The 22,748-nt window shown below is 43.4% G+C and overlaps 2 protein-coding genes across 6 annotated transcripts in view; one reads left to right on the forward strand and one right to left on the reverse strand.

Annotated features, from left to right (window-relative positions):
• The first annotated feature begins 85 nt into the window (after nt 1-85).
• On the forward strand, nt 86-21,554 carry LOC149874550 (uncharacterized). Of its 4 annotated transcripts, XM_090063755.1 has the most exons (5): nt 88-500; nt 3,011-6,432; nt 7,644-7,921; nt 8,180-8,338; nt 21,422-21,554. In XM_090063755.1, exons 2-4 carry the CDS (start codon nt 6,427-6,429, stop codon nt 8,271-8,273), a joined length of 378 nt encoding a protein of 125 aa, XP_089919881.1. In that variant the 5' UTR covers nt 88-500; nt 3,011-6,426; the 3' UTR covers nt 8,274-8,338; nt 21,422-21,554. The 4 variants fall into 4 exon arrangements, 1 of the variants encoding a protein (XP_089919881.1); XR_016444323.1 differs by having other exon boundaries at nt 86-500; nt 3,011-8,061; XR_016444320.1 differs by having other exon boundaries at nt 90-500; nt 3,011-6,730; nt 7,644-8,338.
• Nucleotides 13,699-22,748, reverse strand: part of MSL3 (MSL complex subunit 3) — a 42,771-nt gene continuing 33,721 nt past the window's right edge. For both annotated transcript variants that reach the window (XM_090063741.1, XM_090063732.1), the window contains 2 exons: nt 15,945-22,256; nt 13,699-15,423 (listed from right to left, as the gene is read on the reverse strand). In XM_090063741.1, coding sequence (XP_089919867.1) covers nt 22,157-22,256 — 100 coding nt within the window. In that variant the 3' untranslated portion in view covers nt 13,699-15,423; nt 15,945-22,156. The remainder of the gene's footprint in view (nt 15,424-15,944; nt 22,257-22,748) is intronic.

The raw sequence follows: 22,748 nt of genomic DNA on the forward strand, positions 1-22,748 counted from the left end.
TTTAATGAGATGATTAAAAAGTGAAAGATGTTTTTCTGAAATGAAAATAACAAAGTGTTCATACTTGGGGGAACTTACAATTGTAACTCAGGGAGAATTTTTAGATTTGAAGTGAATAAATGTAGCTATATAGATAGAATTTAAAACTCCCATGTTTTCTGCATGAAAAATGGAAGAATCTGTTTTCACAAGACAGGTTTCCCTTGATTTATGCTGTACAGGCATTCCTGGAGAACAGCGTATAAATTGAATTCTCGTAAAGTGGGTTCGCTTTATAATGTAACAAATAGGGATAGGTTCCCATGGCAGTAAGAGAGGGAGAGGGGGAGTGAGGCTGGGACTAGGGAAGGGGCAGGGAGAAGGGTGCTTCTCCCAGGGCTGGACAAGGCAGCAAAGCAGAGGGAACAGAGCGGCACTCATCCCAGCTCCAGCTGCAGCAGCCCTGGGAGTGGCCAGCACCAGCTGCCTGCACCAACACACAGCACAGCCCAGGAGCAGAGGTGAGTGCAGACAAGCAGGGGGACAGGAGGAGCAGGGCTGGGCTGAGTGGGGCCATGGCCCTTTCCCTTCCCCCACAGACTTACTTGCTTGGGCAGGGAAGGGGAGGGAGGGTGTCTATGCTGATTGGCATAAAAACAAATTTACCTCACATATAACAAATTATGGGTCGAACTATGCTCATCACAGAAGAGCAAATTCACATATAAAGAACCCGCATAAATCGAGGGAATCCTGTATAGTGCAAGGGTTATGGCAAAACAGAATTTCTTGGACTGGGTTTATAATTTATCACATTAAAAATGAAATAGGTCTTTGAAGAATACAGATTATGTTAAATAAAATATATTCAAGATTCATCTGCTACTATCCCTTCTGAACTGCTGATTTCAGAAAAAACCCAATACACATTGGAAAAAGGTTTTACAGAGCAAGTGTAAGATACGCTTCACAGACCTAACAGAGGAAATGGACACTTAAAGTTTTCTTAATCCCACAATACGGTTAAGTTCTGTCAGCCATTTAAAACTTGCCTTAAGCACATGAGAAACCTATTATTTCAGTTTAAAGAAATCTGATTTTTTTTTTTTTTACAGCAAGTATATGAATTAAGCTCTTTGTATGGTAAGATTTCCAGATGTTATGAAACCATGTTGCTGTGCCAAAGTCAAGACACTTAATTAAATTTAAAGCTAACCAAGGTTTGATATAATCACTACAGAAAAGCAAAATATAAAAAACAAAGCTGCAATAAAAATGGCTAAAAGGTCAATTATGCATCAAACTGTTGATCTTAAAGTCCATTAGCTCTAGGCTCAAAAAGCATGTGAAATTACTCAAAATGACAGACCCAGCAATGGTTCTTTTAACTAGAAGTGAAACTACAATTCAAGCAAGACTCTAGCAAGTATATTAAAAGAATCTTATTGCCTACAGTTAACCAGTGACCAAATCTGTCTATAACTTATTAGCAAGCTGTCTTAAGCATTGGTGACACAGAGGGGGTGCACATGCACCCCCCCGAGTGTGGTGGTGCACCCCCTGTGAAAAGGCGCTGCTGACACTGCCAGCGGCACCTGCAGGCAGTCGCAGCTCACCACCTCACTGCCGGTGGCGTCTGTGGGTGGTTGCCACCCCTGGTCAGTGCTCACCACCCCCCTCTCTCGCTGCCAACAGCACTGCAGCTGCCTTGCAGGACCTCACTGCTTGCTCCTGCCATTCTCCCACCGCCAACAGTGCTACCGCCGCCTGCGGGAGCTCACCATGCCCCCCCAGCATCTGGGGGCTCATGGAATTCATGGTCTTAAATACATTACAGTGAAACTTAAGTATTACAAATAATAGTCATCTTTGTTTCATGAACAGTTTATGGAAACAAGATACACCGTCTTATTGCACCTACTAAAATTAAATATTTTGTACCCTCTGTATAATTAAAGTATATTTTTGTATATGTCCAAAAATATTTTGGTTACTTGTAACTCTTAAAATGTTTTCTCCTGAAAGGTTAAGTGTATAATATTAGGCATGGACTTTTAATTTTTTCAGCCACTGGGAAACTCTTTCTTTTTTCATAAAATGCTATTTGGACAAGAGATGTAGCCAGTGGTATATCACTTGACAGCCAATGCTGGTCATACTTCTTTTAAATGATGATCTGCAACCTGTGGCTCCTTGATCACAGCTGAGAAAAACAATAAAGTCCAAAATTAATCAAATTAGACATTTCATAAGGACAAGTGCAAAGTCCTGTATTTGAGACAGAAAAATTGCATGTACAAAACAGACTAGTTAGAAAAGGATCTGGGGTTATAGTGGACCTGTAAGCTAAATATGAGCCACTAGTGTGCTCTTGTTTCAGAAAAAGCCAATACCATACTGGGCTGTCTTGATAAAAATGTTGCTCGGAAGTCAAGGAAAGGCATATTTCTATTCTATTCAGCACTAGTGAGACTCATCAGGAGTACGGTCTCTAGTTTTGGACACAGAATCTCAAAACAGGCAGAAATAAATTAGAAAGAACTGAGTGGGGACCTAAAACTACTGGAGGGCTAGGAAACATGATTTAAAAGGAACAGTTGAAAGTCTAGAATTATTTAGTCTGGGGAAGAGAAGAATGAGGGAGAAATTGATAGCAATCCTCAAATACATGAAGCATAGTTATACAAAGGATGATGAAAGTCTGTTCACTGTGGTCACTGTGGACAGAACAAGGAGCAATGGAACAAGGGAAATTTAAGTTGGATATTAGAAAGACATCTGTATCTGAGGGTGGTTAAGCATTGGAACACATTACCTAAAGATATTCAGGAATGTACATCTTCAGAAGTTTTTAAAAGCAGGTCATACAAACACTTGTCTATGATGGAGATCTTCCCGTGAGATGGGGTTTTTATTAGATGACCTGGAGAGGTCCCTTCCAGGCTTGCTTTTCTATGCTTCTATGTTTCTAAGTTCTTCTACCCGGGTACAGAAATTTGCATATCTCATGCACTAATTTGTTATGCTTCAGGGAAGAACTCAAGATTCCATAGCCAGTGGGAAAGACTGAAGAGCCCAGTGATTGTGCCACTCACCTTTGTTCTGATCACTATTCTAAGTACTCTAAAGAACAGCTCTGGGAATGCAGAGAAGCAGAACGCAAGGCACCAATGAACTTTAGTGATGAAAACTTAGATACCCAAGGCATTAGAAGAGCTGCACTTTTGGATTAAGAAACCTAAATTCTACTTGTGCTCCAGTTTTGGTACCCAAACTCTCTTCTGGATCTGGGCAGAAGCACCTCACCCAAAGTCATCAGTCTGTGCTGGAGCATGGAACTGAACACCAGTCTGTCCAGACTAACGCCCTAGCTTAGCCACTACATCTTCTTTCCACTCAAAAAAAGCTGTGGGCTGGAATTCTTCACAAAGTCACACTCATTTCTTGCACTAACCTTGCTTTGACCCATTTGTCAGTTGTGCCACAAATAATCCATCCATCTGTTAACTGTTCAAAATCATGTGACAGCCTTAATAACTGTCAATAGTGTCTTGTCAGCTGCAGGGGGAGGGTGGGGGGTGTTTGGTTTTTTGTTTTTTGGGGTTGCGGGAAGAGCGGGGGGTTGGGATGTTGTTTGTTTTTGCAGGGGAAAGTATACCTGTCCTTACCAAATTACAAAACACAAAAACTTTGGAAGGCTTTGGTTTGCAATTTTTTCTTGTCCTCCCACTGGAATGTTTTGTGCATCCCAAAGGCTCCATTCTGGGCCTCCATGCCCAGATCCAAACAATGGATCCAGCATGCTTTTGACCTTTCGAGTCCTAGCGAGCTCAGGCCAGTCCAGCATACAGGCATGCCTCACTTATGTCATCATGATTAACGTTGTTTCATTATTATGTCGCTGATCTGTTAGAGAACATACTTGTTTAAAGTTGTGTGATGTTCGGGTATAACGTTGTTTGGGTGCCACCTGCTAGTAGGTAACTACTGTGACATAATTGGATTCACTTAACATCGCTTTACTTTAAGTCGTATTTTACAAGAACATAACTACGATGTTAAGTAGTATATATACTACTCTCCAGGTTCAAGGCCATACCCTGGCACCCTGTAAGGCAGGGATGTCAAAGGTACGGTCTGCAAAATGGATAAAGCCCATGGAGCCCTGTCATCCAGGCCCTGGTGCTGCCAATATCTCAGAGTAGACCCACAAACTGCACAACACATGCCAGATCAGCCCTATGTACTATTCCCCGGGATCCAGCAAGCAGGGGGAGAGCAGCGGCATTGTTCTTTATGGCCAATCTAGCCCATGAGGTGCAGAGCCAGATGAGTGACACCCACAGCATGTGCACATGGTGGTTTCTAGATTAATTCTTGAGGGATACATAACAGTAAAACAAGAACACAGACTTTGTAAAATGATTTCTAAACTAAGAACAACTTCATTCAAGTAACGCAAGAGATCCAAGGAAAAACAATAAAACTGGCACACAAATGCCTGCCTCAATTTTCTCATGAGGTCTTACTTTAATGTGGTCTTTAGGAAAGATCATATTTTTTCACGTGCAAAACACTTTTTCTCCAAAAAATAAGACACCCAAAATTGGGATGCATGTAATTAAGGTGGGAAGCTGATTTTCTGCTTGAGATAGAAGAATCTGGTTTAATTCCTGTTCCACCATGCAACAGTTGTGCATTACTGTTCAAGCAGCTAAGGGAATCAGTTGACTTAATGGCTCTTTATGCTTCATTCCACAGATATTAATATTCATTTCTCCTTGATAATGGTCTTGATGTTCCACTCATCAAGCTAACCTTTCTTGGGGCAATTTTGTTGCCTTTTATCTGCTCCTGATTTCTCTCCTCCTATTTCACAGCTGTGGAGACTGCTGTGCTGTTTTTAAAATCAAACTGGTCTTCAGTAGCAGCTAAAGTTTCAGCTTCAGTCAGGCAGGAAAGAGAAGGTAAGTCACCTGAAGATTAGGCTCAGTCCATCTACTACACAGCCACAACTCTGGAAGAATATTTTTTCCTTCATTCTGCTTTTCAAAAAATGGAGGTATGCATGATATTCTGGGGTTCACTGTATGTAAGAAAATGTGGTAGACAATGTCCAGGATTCTGCCATCCTTTTTCTTTATTTCACTCCTGCTCATATTGCCTGTATAATCTGATTGAGGAAGGAAACCAAGTCAGAGAAGACTCTGCCCTTTAATTATTCCAGTGATTCAAACCACCACTGGATAACTTGAACAGGGGTCACAGATCTCTGTCTAAGAGTGCTTCCATTTGAAGGAAAAGTCATTCAAATGACCATTGGTGTTAGCACCCTACAAAGTACAAGAATTTCTTCTGGAATATCCTATGTGTTCTACCTCACTACAGGAGCTATGAAGCCAAAATAAAGGCATGGAAGAGTTTTATGCCATAAGTGACCTTTACAAATCAAATGGAATTTACAGATCAACATTGCATACATATAGACTTCTACTACCACTGCACTATGGCAATACAAAGATACTATGACATCACTATTTTACCAAAGTTTTTCATGGACCCACAATGATTTTGAAGAAATTTCCAACTGGAATGCTTCTAAGGTCTAGGGTAAACCATCCAGGAACTATCAGAAAAAGATCCAAACAAAACACCTGAACTTTTAAAAACAAATTCAAAATGAGACCGACAATTCTGCAAAAATGAAATGTTTTCGTTCCAATTTCAATATCTCCAGCTGTTATTAAGTGGATGGCTCTGGAGTGGCAATCCTTCTGAGAAAAGTGGATGAGACTCCTAAAATGTCTGTTTGGACCTTAACTGTCCAAAACTAGCTATATAATATGAGGCAAGGTGATATAGCTAGGTTCCTGCCACCCAGTAAAGTCAGAATGCACTAAATCCAGCAGTTACATTAACATAGTTAGGGATCTCCTAATCAACAAAATAACCTTGAATTTATAAAAAGTATTATTATCTATGAAGTGTATGAGGCAAGGATTTTGGGGTATCTTCTATTGGACTGACTGTATAGTTGGGAGAGCTGTTGAACAAGCTTTTGGGTATCAAGTACCCTTCCTCAGGCAGGAATAGCATTTAATGTAAAGTTACATTTAATCCTCAGTGTGAAGAGGGGAGGGAAAATGAAGGGAACACGCAGAGTGCTCAACTTACCTGTATGCAAGCAGCTCCCGGGGGCAGCATGCGGCAGACACCACAGCACTTCCGGAGCAGCCTGATGCTTCAGATTGGCGGAGTTGGAAGTGTTTCTGGCCCCAGAGAGGGGCAAAAAAGGCCAATAGCAGGCAGCATGGATGAGCAGCCGAGCTGTTTCCACTCTGGGAGCAGCTGCCATTGTCTGCAACACTGTTGAGGCAACCAGAAAACCAGGATGCTCGGAGGAGTGCCTATTCAGAGATACAGCCATCGTGGACTGTGGCAGGGCGGATGGCGGTAATTCATCTATAAGGTCAGGGGGAACCTGGGCAGTGAGTGATCCGGCCTGGGCAATAGGACTGCTACCCCAACTCAGTGGCATGCTCTGCTCCCAGGGTGGGAAAGTAGCAGGGCAGATAGATTAACAGATTTGAAGCAGTATCCTAAAAAGGGAACAGGGCACTGTGAGGAGTTTGGCTGACCAGCCAAGCCTTGAATATGAAGGTTAAAAGACTGCAGAATTCTCCATCATTTATATTGTCAGTAGGTCAGTTAAAGACTATTGACTATATCAGTGGTCTCCAACTTTTTTACGGTAAGATCACTTTTTAGCACCCCAGGTTCTACTGCGCCCACCCCTCAGCCCCGGCCCCCAGCCCCGCCCCACCCCTACTTCCTGGACAAGCCACCTTGGCTCTGACCCCCACTCACTCAGCCCAGCCTGGATGGCAGGGGGCATAGCTCAGCCCAGCCACATGTGTCCTGCCACTTCCGATTGTAGATCCTCTGACAGACTGAGGATCTACAGAGACTGTCAGAGGCTCCATGATAGACCAGTCTATCGAGATTGACTGGTTGGTGACCACTGGACTATATAGACACAAGTAGAGCCAGAGGTACAGTCAGCCTGGTTATAGGGTGCCAATCATCAACAAAATTATAATCTTAGAAATCTGAGGCACTAATGATCAGGCCTTGACCGAATTCAACTCCATCAAAGACTGGAATGGTTGGGGTGGACTGGAGTGGGGTAAAGGGGAGGTTTGAAGCCCAACAAAAAGGACAGGGATTGGGACCAGGAAGATTACCTATGGGGAACTACCTCCCAAGAAGCTATTACATCAAGTCGTGGCAGGGGAAAGGAAAAAGATCACCCTCTAGGCAGACTGGGCAATCTTACCCTAGGGTCTACCCTGCCACCACCTGTAGATGTCAACACGGAGTGCTGCCAGGGCCCCTGCTCGGGGGGTGCAGCCTACTTGGGTCTTGTCTGAGGCCTCCACCCAGACAGAGCCCATGGGGGGGTTGGCATCCCCTACCCCCTGGCCTGCAGGAGTTGCCCAGCAGGGCACAGGGGGGCAGGGATTGGGGACCCCCACACCTGTCCTGCAGGTGCCCACCTTAGGGCCCTGGAGGTGCAGGTGAGGGAGCTCCAGGAGGAGGTTAGCAGGCTGAGGGGAATCAGGGAGGCAGAGGATGAAACTGACGGCTATTTCCTTTCCCTGCAGGGCCACACACCCAAGGAAGAAGCACCTTGGGAGGTGATCTCCACTGCAGAGGGGCAGACTGTCACCTCCAGAACCAGGGCTGCTCGTAACACAGCAGTACTAGTTCCTCCAGTCCAGCTGGAGAACAGGTACGAGGCCCTGGCAACTCTGGAGGAGAAGGAAGGAGAGGAGGCAACCGGAGAGGAGGCAACTCCACACTCTCCACGATCCGAGCAGGCTGAAGGAGCCAAGCAGTTCTGGAGGAAAAAGCATCGAGTGATTGTCGTTCTTCCTGAGAGGTACAGAGGGCCCCATCTGTAACCAGGACCCCTCGACACACGAGGTCTACTGCCTACCTGGAGCAAAGATTCAGGCTGAGAAGGGGACGATCCAGGCTGTGATCCAGCCCACTGATTACTACCCCATGGTCTTAATCCATGTGGGTACTAATGATGCGACGAGGAGATGCCCTGATCACCTGATGGTGGACTACCATGCTCTGGGGGGTGTGCTGAAGGAGATAGGCACACAGGTCATTTTCTCTTCTGTCCTACCAGTGAGTGGACGTGGAAGACGGCATGTGACGTGCATCACAGAGACCAACTGGCAGTTTCAGGAATGTTGTCTCGACGCGGGCTTTGGCTTCCTTGACAACGACCCGCACATCATGACAACAGACATGCTCGGATGGGATGGACTCCACATTTCCCCTAAAGGTAAGCATGTGTTTTCTTCTAAGTTGGCAGGTCTCCTCCGGCGGGCTTTAAAATAGGCTCCTTGGAGGAAGGGGAAGACGAGGGCGGAGGAAGCCTTGGACTGCCAACCAAGCAACACCCACAAATACAGCCCAGCCTAGACCAACGAGCGGAACATATACACAGGTAAGCAACAGGAGCCATGGTTATGCTGAGGATGTGTGCACTGGCCCCCTAATCTCAGGAGGCCTCAAATGCCTCTACACAAACGCTCGTAGTATGGAAAACAAACAAGAGGAACTTACCCTCCTGCTAGCTGACACCAACCCAGACATAGTGGGGCTCACTGAAACATGGTGGGACCCAACACATGACTGGGCAGTGAATATCAAGGGCTATAGGCTGTACAGGAGGGATAGGACAGGGAGGAAAGGTGGGGGCGTGGCACTCTACATTAAAGAGGAATACACATCCTCGTCAATTAGCAAAGAATCAGAGGAGGGGCACTCTGAAGTGCTCTGGGTTAGAATACAAGGCAGTTGAGGGGAAAGAGATTTAACAGTGGGGGTCTACTACAGACCAAGGGGAAGAGCTCGACCAGGAATTCTTAAGTCAGCTCACGGAGGTACTTGGGTCAAAGGACGTGGTCATCGTAGGTGACCTGAACCTTCCAGACATCTGCTGGGAAGAGCAGTCAGCCAGGTCTGACCGCTCACATAGGTTCCTAGCCAGAATGCAGGGCCTCCATCTAACAAGGGGAGATGCCTTGGTGAACCTGGTGCTGGCCACCGGCAAAAACCTGGTGAGGGGGCTGCAGGTGCTAGACCACCTGGGCAACAGTAATCATCGCCTGCTGGAATTCACCATCCAGTGCAGGGTGGCAAAGGCCTACAGCAAGGCAGCAGCCCTAGATTTCAGGAGGGCTGACTTCATGAGATAAGGAGAATAGTCGGGGAAGCACTGAGGTCCCAGAGGGGAGGGGAGCCAGGTGTCCAAGAAAAGTGGTTGCTCCTTAAGAAGATGAACCTCCAAGCCCAAAGGGAGGTAATCCCAACACAGATCAAAGGGAGCAGGAGGGCACAAAAGCCCCCATGGCTCACCAAAAGCATCCGGGAATATCTCCTAGCTAAAAGGGAGGCGTACACCCAATGGAAGGGAGGGGCCATCACCAGGGAGGACTATACTGCGGTTGCTTGGGGATGCAGGTGTGCAGTCAGGAAGGCCAAGGCAGAGATAGAACTTGGACTAGCTTCCCAGATCAAGGACAACAAGACGTCCTTTTTTAAATACATAGGGGGCAAAAAGGTTCCGGGTATCATGGGGCCCCTGCAGGACATGCTAGGAAATTTGGTCATCACACTAGACAACAAAGCTAACATATTTAACGATTTCTTTGCCTCCATTATCCTGAGCAGGGACTGGAACAGCCACCCCCCTTTGGGCCCCCCTTAGACCCCAGGGGAGGCGCACCTAGGCCAAGGGTTAGTGAGGAACTAGTTAGGGAACTTCTGGAGGGACTGGATGTATTCAAATCAGCTGGTCCGGACGATCTCCACCCCAGAGTACTGAGGGAATTAGCTGCAGTCATTGCGGTACACCTGGCACAGCTTTACTGGTGTGGTACCAGAGGACTGGAAGAGGGCCGATGTGGTTCCCCATCTTCAAAAAGGGGAGGAAGGAGGACCCGGGAAACTATAGGCCAGGTAGTCTTACCTCAATCTGGGGCAAGCTTTTTGAGATAATTATTCTGGCACATGTCCACAAGGGGCCAGCAGGGGAGATTATGCTTAGGGACAAACAACATGGGTTCATTAGAGGCAGGTCCTGTCAGACCAACCTGGTGGCCTTCTACGACCAGGTCACCAAATCCTTAGATGCAGGGGTAGCAGTGGACGTAGTCTTTCTGGACTTTAGGAAGGCCTTTGACACTGTTTCTCACCCCGTTCTCATTAAGAAACTGGGGGGCTGTGGTGTTGACACCTACACAGTCAAATGGGTCGCCAACTGGCTGGAGGGCCGGACCCAGAGGGTGGTAGTGAATGGGTCCTTCTCAACCTGGAAGGACGTGGGCAGTGGGGTTCCGCAGGGCTCGGTCCTTGGGCCCGCACTGTTCAACATCTTCATCAGTGACTTGGATGAGGGGGTAAAAAGCACCCTGCTCAAATTTGCTGATGACACTAAGATGTAGGGAGACACTAAGATGGGGGGAGATGTGGGCACGCTAGAAGTGAGGAATAGGTTGCAATCAGACCTAGACAGGTTACAGGGGTGGGCGGATGAGAACAGGATGGGATTCAACACCGACAAGTGCAACGTGATGCACCTGGGGAGGAAGAACCAGCACCATACCTAGAGGCTGGGGAATTCCCTTCTTGTCAGTGCAGAGGCAGAAATGGATCTTGGAGTCATCATTGATGCCAAGATGAACATGGGCCGGCAGTGTGGGGATGCAGTCAGGAAGGCCAACTGCACCTTGTCATGCAGCCACAGATGCATCTCAAGCAGGGCCAATGAGGTGATCCTCCCCCTCTGTGTGGCACTGGTCAGGCCACAGCTGGAATACTGTGTCCAGTTCTGGGCGCAGCACTTCAAGAGGGATGTGGACAACATGGAGAGGGTCCAGAGGAGGGCCACTCACATGATCAGGGGACAACAGGGCAGGCCCTATGAGGAGAGGCTACAGGACCTGAACCTGTTCAGCCTCCACAAGAGAAGGCTGAGAGGGGATCTAGTGGCCTGTTACAAACTAGTCAGAGGGGACCAGCAGGCATTGGGGGAGTCCCTGTTCCCCCAAGCACTACCAGGAGTGACTAGGAATAACGGTCACAAGCTGGCAGAGGGTAGATTTAAGCTAGATATCAGGAGAAGCTACTTCACTGTCAGGGTGGCTAGGAGCTGGAACCAATTTCCAAGAGAAGTGGTGCTGGCTTCTACCCTGGGGGTCTTTAAAAGGAGGCTAGATGTACACCTTGCTGGAGTCATTTGACCCCAGTACTCTTTCCTGCCATGGCAGGGGGTCGGACTTGGTGATCTGCTCAGGTCCCTTCCAACCCTACAAACTACGAAACTATGACAATGGTCTCTTGGCAGGGGTCTGAGGCCATATAACACATACACCTGGCACACTCAGATTTTCCTCATTTCTTTAAATTGTCTAGCACAATCTGCAGTTTGTCTGTAGCCTCTGCTTTGTTTGCAATCACAATTATTTGGTGCCATCTGTGAATTTGATTAACATACAGTTTGCTTTTGTTGTTATTCCAGACCATTTATGGATACATTAAGCAGTACGAAGTCCCAGTATTAATCCCTGCTGAGCCCCACTTTGCTATTTTACCATTCATAATTGCTCCATTTATGTTTGTTCAGCCAATTCTGTATTACAACCACAATTATTTTTACGCTTATTAAGTTAAACTGACGTTGTATGAGTTAGATTCCCATGTGAGTACCTTTCAAATCTTTACAGAAATCTAGCTGTCATGTCCATTATCTACTAAAACTGTAATTGAATCAAGGCAAGCAATCAAGTTTGTTTGACAACTGCTGCTTATCAAGCCATGCTGTCTATGGTGAAGCAAGGTACATTGTCCCACCTGCATATATAATGATTATTTTATTATCCATTTCATAGAATCATAGAAGTAGGGTCGGAAGGGACCTTGTAGATCTTCAAGCCCGACCTCCCACCTGGGCGGGAGAAAAGACTGGACTCAAATGAGTCCAGCCAGGTAGGCATCAAGCCTCTTCTTAAACATCCCCAGGGTAGGAGCCAGCACCACTTCCCTAGGAAGCTGGTTCCAGCTCCTAGCCACCCTAACTGTGAAGCAGTTCTTGCGGATGTCTAATCTAAATCTAATCTCTAATAACTTGTGTCCATTGTTCCTGGTCATGCCAGGGGGGCTAGGGGAAACAGTGTCTCCCCTAAACCCTTCTGGTCCCCCCTAGTGAGTTTATAGACAGTCACCAGGTCCCCCCTCAGCCTTATCTTGTGAAGCGCTCTTGGTTAAGATTCAAGGGGACCGTGGGGAGAGCGATTTGACGGTGGGGGTCTACTACAGACCCCACAACCAAGGGGAGGAGCTGGACCGGGAATTTTTGGGCCAACTTGCAGAGGCATTTAAGGCAAGGGATGTAGTTGTCATGGGTGATTTTAATTACCCGGACATCTGCTGGGAGAAACAGTCAGCCAGGACGGACCATTTCAGGAGGTTCCTAGCATTTGTTTCACATTGTAATGAGAACTTAGACTAGATGGTTGAAAATACTCTTTACTCCCAAATTAGTTTTTTTAAAACAGCATATTTTAATAGCATGAAAGTAAAGACCCCTACGACTCATGTGCACCCTCACCTTTTAATTGATTCACTATCGTGATAACTATGTGTGTTGTTTGCATGTCTACATACATATTGTTTTCTACTAAGAGTAGTGAGAAATCTTAAGCTCTTGATTTCTTATCTTGTCTGGTTCCAAGTTAGGTTGGAAGGAAAAGTACTTCAATAGCTGTAAGATCATTTATAAATACTATCACTTAATTCAAATTTCTAGGCAAACACTAATTTTCAGTCAAACACCACCAAAAAGCATTCTAGCATTTGCAACTAATCACAGCATAAACAGATCCAAAATCCAAGTCACAGGCTGATCAGACACACATATGTCCTTTGGAATATTGTTTTACTAAAAGGAAATTATCTCCAGCTGCAAACAAGGATGCCATATAGCTACTAATATTTAAGTAGAGGCCGTTTCTTGCATTCCATATAAGACTTTTTTCAGCATTTTGGTTGCATTATCATGCAGCTATTTTTAGTTACTATACAGTTATGTAACAATGCCATACTCTAACTCAGCAGTGGGCAAAATGCGGCCCACAGGCTGCACGTAGCCTGCCAGGCCATTCTATCCAGCCCACAGGGCACCTAAAACATTTAGAAAATTAATATATACCTGCTTCTGGCTACCTGTCATGTGGCCCTCGAAGGCTTGCCAAAACTCAGTCAGCCGTCCTCCACCTGATATAATTGCCCACCCCTGCTAACTAGATGTTAAATCGCTACTAGCTGGAGTGCTTGGCATTGCATATTATGCAAAATTTTCTATTTTCAGTGGCTACTACAATCCCATGCTCCAAATAGCTCCTACATTTACAATTTTCAAGCTCGACAAAAAGCAAAACTAAAAAAAAAACAAATCTCCATGTTATAACCCGACTGAAGGAAAGAAAAAAAATGTTTTTCAGACTTGTGAATGGAAAATTGTTTTTAAAAGACATTTCTTACTTATTTCCCACCTTCCTCATGTTTTCCACCCTCCAGAAAATAGTACAGCTCTTGGTTCCCAAGCTGTTTTGCTTTAAAACAAGGTATCCAAAAGAATTTAAATGATTTGAGAAATGTATTTATTTAAAATTTACAGATATTAAACAACTTTTAAATAAGGGTAACTTTTCTCTTTTCAGCAGTTGGAGAGCACATTAGAAACATTCACAATTCATTTAACATTTGAATCTTTAATCTAAATCTTTTCATTAAAAAAAAGCACACACATTTGAGGAGGACCTTTGGTTGACACTCCTACTGTGAGCCCCAAACTGATTACCAAACCGGAAGCACTCAAATTATTTACACAAGCAACAAATTGCACAAAGATTGAACACCATATGGTGCTCAGTTTTAATCCTCTCGTTCAGTCTAATTCCCAGGTGGAGCTATACTAAGTCTCTGAATTTTTAGTTAGTCTAAATTGCAGCTTTACTGTCCCAGAAAATGAACTTCTTGTCCTTATGGATTATTCTTAATTTTGTCACTAGCAGAAGAGAGTTCTAAAACATTTCTGCCCAGAAATCACATTCCATATATCTGCAAACTCCACATGCTCATTGCATTTCTGAAGAGCTGAGGCCAATTCCTCAGCATTGTACATGCACAATTAGCAGTCTTCTTTTACCTTTTGTTTCCCCCCAAAACACACTCTACTCATAACATAATATAATTTACACTTCGTGGCACTCATTTGTTAGGTTTACTGTTATTGGTTGTAGTCATTTTATAAAACTTTCCTCAAGAGGCCCAAGTTTCTTATTATCACTTCCTCTCATCTTCTCCCACTGTTACATAAACCTTGGATGAGACTGATCCATAAGAAAGCAACATCGGGGTTTTGATTTTTGCTGGCACTGATTACTTCTTGAAAGTCTGTTTGTGGGGAATAAGTATGAGGAACATAAAGTTCACTCCAGGGCAGTTTGAAGTTACTGTGATTAAGCTTGAGTTTAAATGCAATGGCTGCCTAAATTTTAAAAACAGATTCACAGTAAAAGCATTTTCGTATCATTTACTCAAAATTAAAACTAGACAAAAAATTCAGACACGTTATTGGAATGCTGTTGTCCTATTTATTTCAACATGCATGCCTTCACGCTACCCAGATGTAACAGATCATACTTTCCCCCTTATTAGACTTCTAATTGGCCAGAAGGACATTTGCTCTTCTAAAAGTCATTAAAACAGAGGCTTAACAACCAGGCTCCTCACCTTAGGCAGCAGCAGTGGTCAGGCCAGCTGCAATGGTTGAGCTGACAATGGCAGTAGTGGTTGTTTTCATATTTTCTCCAAGGCCCCTGACAGACATGTGATTGTGTAATTAGGACGTGGAATTTTATGCCAGATCCCAAAAATTGTTCATCCTTGTAATACTAGATGTGTATGGCAGAATGCATAAATTTTGGTATCAGGCATAAAATTCCTCAGTCGCATGATTTGGCTCTGAAACTGGTGAAAGCCCGGCATTAGGGAAACAGGTTCCTCGATGCTGGGCTGCACTGCCAACCTTGCAATGGGTGGGGCACAGTCCTGGCATTTAATTCACTGCAATCTGTTGGCTTGTCCTTAGCCTTTGGGCTAAAAGTATGGCTGCTCTGGTATTGCCATAGAGTTTTTACAGATTCGCAAATGTTCTCTTGCTGGGTGGCTGCTTGTGTTCCCCAAACACAAGAAAGGGTACTACAGCCAATGTTCAGCAGCTCCTGGAAATCAACGGAATAAAGCATGGAAATGAATATGGACCAACAGGCAGGACTCCCAGCACAGCACCATGACCTGCTAATAAGGAGAGAAAATAAGTGGTCAGAAACAATATTAGACAAAAATTACTACACCATATATGTACAAGTGGGCACATCTATGTGACACTACATCACCACAGCAACGCACTACGGTGACATAGCATCCGCAGGCAAAAACCATAATGCTGCCACTATGTCGCCGTAGCAATGCATTCCCTCAGTATAGCACATTGCTTTGACAATATAGCAGCTAAAAATAACCATGCACCGCCAGCATGGCACAATACATACAGGCTGTTACTGTGCCATCATTTAGTACTTTCAAAAGGAAATATTAAATGACAGTGCAGTAACAACAATGCCACGGGGGCACATGTAGATGCACCCAGAATAGGCAACTGGTAGAGGGGGCATGTGCCCCCCTGACAGGGCTGTCCCCAGTGCTGGTGGCTTCTGCAGGTACTCACCAGCCCCATCCCCATTGCCAATGCTGGCTTCTGTAGGTGCTTACCAGCCCCAGCCCCCCCCTCCTCCCCCCCGCCTTCTCCAGGTGCTCACCAGCCCTGTCCCTGCTGCTGATGCCAGCTTCTGTAGGTGCCCCCCCAGACTCGGGAGGCACTGGTCACCCATGGCGCCCAGTAAATGTCTTTCTTCCTCCTCCTTTGTGCTTTCATAATACTTTGTTTACACTGACTGTATGCTTCCATCTAGATTAGAAAACTCATTACAAGCCACTAAAAATAAATTAAAAACATATTACTTAAACTATACATTTGTCCCTTTGACATAGTGAGATCACTCTGTATAGAGAAATTTCACTTAGGCAGCAACTTCTTAACCAGGAAATCCACCTCTGAATCTATATTCACACATCTCTTCAAATACTAACTCGCCCATTATTTTCAGATTAGTAGCAGCCTACTATAATGCAGCATAGCTAAACACAATTTTATTGCCAATGTTACAGTACTTAGCATTTTCCTAAGTTCCACACTCTTCAAGGTCTCTGAGATCAGGTCTCATTAGACATTTCTATCCTTCTTGGATGCAAAGAAAAAACTCAATTCCTGTTACCCTAGAGACTAAAATTTCAGATTTTTTAAACCAGTTCCATGACTTTGGGGTACTGACTCATGATTTCGAATGCTTGGGATTGGCACTATTACAGATATATATTACATTTGTCATACCATCCATCTGTCAGTGGGTAAAATCCTTATGGAATGTCAATTAGTTGCTGCTTATACCAATTGTGCACATTAAAATAATCTTCTATTTTATTAAAAACAGCTAAGGTATTTAATGCCAAAGTAATTATATATCTTCACTAGTTAATCACAGTTAAAAGAAAATAAAGTCCATATTAATCCAACATTATAAACAATGAGTAAAATCGACCACCTACTCAGCCATACGTGAAATCTAAACAAAGTGTTTCACTGGGGAGGGCTTAAATGACACACACAAGCAACCTACATAAATATCTAATGCAATATTACAAACTCATTAATCCACAACCGCAGCAGGATTTTGAGTACTATTACAATTGAATTATAGTTATATATAAGGTAGCAGGCAAAGCTTTTGTTCCATAGGAAGAATTTTTGATGGCAGGCTAAATCTCCCTTAGAACCCGCCAGCTGGGAATGCTTGGGATACAATCCTGAAATTAAAAAAAATTTGCAAAAAAGAACTGCAGCTTGTTTGATCAGCAATCTGGATGTGGGTGTGGAAAGCATATTGTCCAAATTCGCTGACAACACCAAGATGTGGGGCGAGGTGGGCACGGTGGAGAGGAGGGACAGAATCCAGCTAGATCTAGACAGGTGACAGAGATAGACAAATGAGAACAGGATGGAATTCAACGCAGACAAGGGCAAGGTGAGAGGGAACCAGCAACACATCTATAGGCTGGGGAACACTCTTCTTGTCTACAGTGCCAGAAAGGGATCTTGGAGTCACTGATGACTCCAGGATGAACATGGGCTGCCAATGCGAGGAAGCGGTCAGTAAGGCCAACCGCACCTTGTCATGCATCTACAGATGCATCACAAGCAGCTCCAGGGAGGTGATCCTTCTCCTCTATGCAGCGTTGGTCAGGGGAGTACTGCGTCCAGTTCTGGGCGCCACACTTCAAAAGGGATGTGGCTAACCTTGAAAGGGTCCAGAGGAGGGCCACTCGCATGATCAAGGGGCAGCGGGTCAAGCCCTACAAGAGGCTAAAGGGTCTGAACCTATTCAGCCTCCACAAGAGAAGGCTGAAAGGGGATCTGGTGGCTGTTTACAAATTCACCAGGGTGGACCAGCAAGACTTGGAGGAGGCTCTGTTCTCCCGGCACCACCCGGGGTTACTAGGAATAAGGGCCATAAATTGTTAGAGATAAAGTTCAGGCTGGACGAGACATTATTTTACAGTTACGGCTGCCAGGCTCTGTAATGGGCTCCCAAGTGAGGTGGTACTCTCTCCTACCTTGGCAGTCTTCAAGAGGAGGCTAGACAGATATTTGGCTGGGGTGTTATGACCCTGCACCTGTTCCTGCCCAGGGCAGGGGGTCGGACCTGACAATCTGTTTAGGTCCCTTCCAAACCTAAGCACTATGAAACTATGAAATTATAATTGTTCACTTGTTTATAGAGTAACAATAAAGGCAGTTTCAACCAGATTCATGCATATGACAGATTTGTAACACCCAATATTTGTGGTTTTACAGAACACTTATCTGGTTCTGCCAGTAGAAAGCAGCTGCTACCAACACACCAAAGCATGTATACATACATTCACACGCTTCCAGTACTTATATGCTGTTGTGCTGGCAGCACATAAAATTCACCACAGAAAATACTAAGTGGAAATGCAGCATGCATCTTAATTAGCAAATGAAGAGAAAGGGAAGGAAGGAGACAGATCATCAGTTATGAAAATGAGTAACTTACCCCTTCTGCTGCTCCACCAGCAAAATAACCATTCACATTTATCCTAGGCAAGTGCCCTCTTGTCCTATCATGCCTGGCAATTTTTATTTAGCTAAATAGCCACCAGACCCACACGTAGGTCACTTGCCAAATATTCACCTAGGTTCATGAAAATGGAAAACTAGTTCATTAAAGAACTGGATTAGATGGATTTAACACCAGTGATACATTATAGTTTGAACAAACTTTTTCCAGGCCTCCTTTAAAAATAAAAAGCACAAAAAACATCAATATCATTATCAAGCCAAAAGTTTCACATTTAGCTAGTCTTAAATTGAGAGTCAAAAGGTGATGTTAGTGTCCCAGTACTGAGAATAAGATCACAAATGCTTGAAGCTCTTTTGGGAAAAGACTGTTTCATTTTACTTGCACAGCCCCTAAAACAATGGAGCCCTGGTCTGTGACATTCCCACCATGAACAATATACCAAGAACTCAAGTTTAACAGTTATTTCAGCAGAGTCTCCCTCCCTACTAAGAAACAGTGCAGCACCAAAATGAATAACCAAAGATAGTTAGTTGAAAATGTTTTTTTGGATGTTACCCTTGCCTCCCCCCCCACACACAACTTAAAGAAACCTATTAAAACTAGAAGTAGAACCTACTAATGAAACGGAAGGATTCAAGTTATTTAATTGACTGGTTTGGAACCAGAAAGCAAATCTTACACATACCCAATTCATGTTATGCCCACACGGTATAATTCAATGATGTGTACATACTGAAGTTCACTCTGAATAGTAGCAGCAATGGCAACAGCAGCACAGCTCCATTAACGCTCATTTGTGCTAGGACTAATTAGCCTATTAAGAAGCACTTATATGCTGCTTCCAGTACCCAAGCCAACATTATGCCATATAGACTCTGTTTTCTCTATAAACTTACACTTACTATAAACTTTCCCACTTCCAAGTCAAGCTAGCCAGCCTTATTTGAAATGCTGCACAGACCTAGTTTAGGCACATTTTAGCTTTGCCTTTGTCCTTGCAAGGAGCTTGCTTGCTGGCACAGGGAAATTCACAAACATAATTACTACAGTTATACAGGTAATAAAACCTCTGTGGATACATTTACTTCGAAATAAGTGACACGCTGAGTTCTACCACTATGGGCTTTGCTATATCCCCCACTTGCAAAATTTCGAGTCACAAAAGGAAGTTTTTTTATGATCACAATCCAAGCTGTAAATACTTGGATTTTCTAATTCCATTTTGAAGTGGTGTTATAGAATTATTGTGTTAACTCAATGAGTTGAATATATAAAACATTATAAATTACACAGACAAAATGCCATTTTTTGCAGTTACACACAGCTATTTTATAAGGTTTCAACTCAGCTCTGAACTTGCCTTTTTATTCCTAAGTATTGATAGGGTGGAACAAAAGATTTGACATACCATTGTTGCAGGGATCTGCAACAATGAAAAGGACCAAGGATAGTTTTAGCGATATTTCAAGCTGAATGGCTTGTTAGACATTCATTAATGAATTTTTTTTTCCCTAGTATATGAAGGTTAACTTTAGACATGCTCCCATCATACAGAGGATTTTGAATATTCAGACCATACTGAAAATTCAGAATGAATGAATGAATGAAGCCTAGAAGAGTAAAAGAATGACCCTTCAGAAATAAAGATCCACAAATCTTTTGAATCCATGTCAAACTGAGATTAGTGCAAGAACCATTAAGTTTAAATAGAGAAACCTTTCTGCAAGCCTAAAATACTGAAACCAAGAATCTCTTTACTTTTTCAGTTCAAAGGATTTAGAGTGCCATTACACTCTGAAAAGTAACCGAGTGGTAAGATTGGATTTCAGGTTTACAGATTAAATGTGTTATTTACATTCGGAAGCTGGTTCTTCCTAACTCCCCAAATTGCTGGTTCTTTTTAGTTGCAGTATCACAGATGCACATTCTAATTCAATATTTCCAAATCAAAAAGAATGATTCTCTAATAAGATCACTAACCTAAAATTTGTACAGAAGGCAAGGCAGAGTGGCATCGTATAGGCTAATTCAGAGGCATAAGCTTTTGTAAGCAACAGATTCTTTGAATTTGTCATATTCTATGAGTGGATCTGTAGAGAGCGAGGGTTTTAAATAGAAAGCAGTAGTTTAAATAAAAAAAAGAGATGCAACGGGGAGGAAAAAGAGGGGACACTGCTGAGAGACGCAAAAGGAGTTAAACAAAGTGCATTCATAGGGACACAGAGGTTATAAAAAGTTAGTTCAAATAATGAGATAAGAATCCAAAGCCTCTGCTTAAGCTGTACTTAAACACAATCCAGTTTCCACATGTAGTTTTTAGACTGAGGGCTACCCTGTGCCCAGTCCCATATTGTAAAGTCAACCGAGAACTGGACTGGACACATGGCAGCCCCGGGGTCCAGGATACAGCCATCTACTCCCCAGTACATGGGTAACAGGTCCTGTGGGTAGCCCCCAGTATTAGCGAGATTGGATCTGAGGAATATTACAGTTCATCCAAACATTGTGCATCCTGCCATACACATATGGCACAGCAGGATACACAGTTTTTGAGCTTGGGAAAAACATTCCTCGGATTCCACTCTCACCCTTATTTTAATGTCTGCCAAGGGCCTCAGATGCTACAAAATCTCAAATAGATTTTTTTAGTTCATCTCTGCTGATTATGTATTGTCAGAGGGATAATAGAACCCAGCTTAATCCCATGCAGCTGTATGAGTTTTGCAGTGCTATAGAGTGTAAAAAAAATAAATAAATAAGTGCCATCATAAATCTAAAGAGATGTACTTCTGATTTATGGAAAGAAAGAACACTACAGGAAGAAGACACCATTTTTACATTGGACTGCTACTGCCTCCTCATTCTCCATATACTTTGCAATATTTAGTGAACAAGAGTACTAAGCAAAGCCAAACAAAGACATATTTAAGATTAGACAGCCAGTATCACACTCTCAATTAGAGAGCCAATGTGCACTTTATTAAAAAAAAAAATGCTTGCCAAAATAACTGCTTTTACTTTATTATCTGATCCTACTCCTAGGAGACCTAGTAAAATATTCTGTTTTTCTGCAGTGATGCTGGGAATCAATTGCAGCCACATGTGAGATCAATCACTGGTGAGGTCTGAATTCCTTGGAACTTTGACACCCCTGCCATGGGATGAGACAGATACCTTTTTAAAAAGCTAAAGCAAGCAACAAATCTTTCACTGAAGCCACAGAAAACCATTTTCCTGAGGCAGAGATCATGCAAACAGGACAGCTATATAAATTTTCCTTTACATCAAAACAATCTTTTCTACCATGACAGTTTTACAAAAAAGAAAAAAAACCCAAAACCCAAAACCAAGTTCCATGCATGAAAATATATCCGTAGGATGCCAATTAAGCATTCTTTTTATGTAACTGTGAAGTCAGTCTTATTTTTTTAGGCTGAGGAGTTCACATTAAAAAGAAACACAGGAAGAAGCATTTGTTTTCATGAAAATGTCCAATTGCTAATGCATCTGCTTTCCCCCTTTGTTTTAATTATATGCAGTCCTATGCATTAGAAATCAGTGCAGGGCTTTCTTCATACATCTAAAACTGGAGTGTATACTGAACCCACTGAGCAATTCAAAATGCTGTCTTTGCACAGCTCTTAAAGAAGCGGTCCATCTCTGTTAAGTAATCCAGGCATCACAGAAGATATTCTCTCTTGCCCAAGTGAAAGACATTCAAAGTTCTTCTCATCTTCTTCTTGCAGCCACGTGGCAAAGCAGCAATATCATGGGCAGCGTACACAGGATTCAATTGTTCGTTAAAAGCTTCAGTAGATTGCCCGAGGATTTTTGGTGCTATAGTAGGCCTCACATGCAGCTACATAAGCAGATTCTGGGAAGAAATCATCATGGTATTCTGCTAAAAACCTGACGGGGAGGGAACACACACAGAAACAGACCATAAAGACTTTGTTTAAAAAGAGGAGGTACTGTGAGATGAGCAATTCTCAGAAGCATATACTGCACATGGAAGACTACACATACCAAATTTCAAAGTGTAAAAGGCTCTCAGCCATAAGAAAAACTGCCTCATCCTCAAATAGCAAGAATTTTGATTGTGCTACACACAAAATCCCCAGTTAAACTACATGTGAAAAATTCACTGTGAAATAGTTTCTGAGAATAAGCACCTAAAAGCAAGAGATGACAAAGTTTTTTGCAACTCCATCTGTTGCACCTACTCCCTATGCCTACTCTGTACCTTTCATCAGTATTAAAAAAAGGAATGTAATTATCTCTGCATCAGATATATATACTGTCTCTTGGATTTCTATATGAACTATCTGTATCCTTAAAAATAAATACAACCTCATTAGTCCTTGTGTATGCCTGTAAGTAATCTGTCCCTTCCATCCTTCA

This window comes from Crocodylus siamensis, chromosome 1 (assembly GCF_052110815.1).
Source record: "Crocodylus siamensis isolate JL-2025a chromosome 1, ASM5211081v1, whole genome shotgun sequence".
Classification (NCBI taxonomy): Eukaryota; Metazoa; Chordata; order Crocodylia; family Crocodylidae; genus Crocodylus; species Crocodylus siamensis.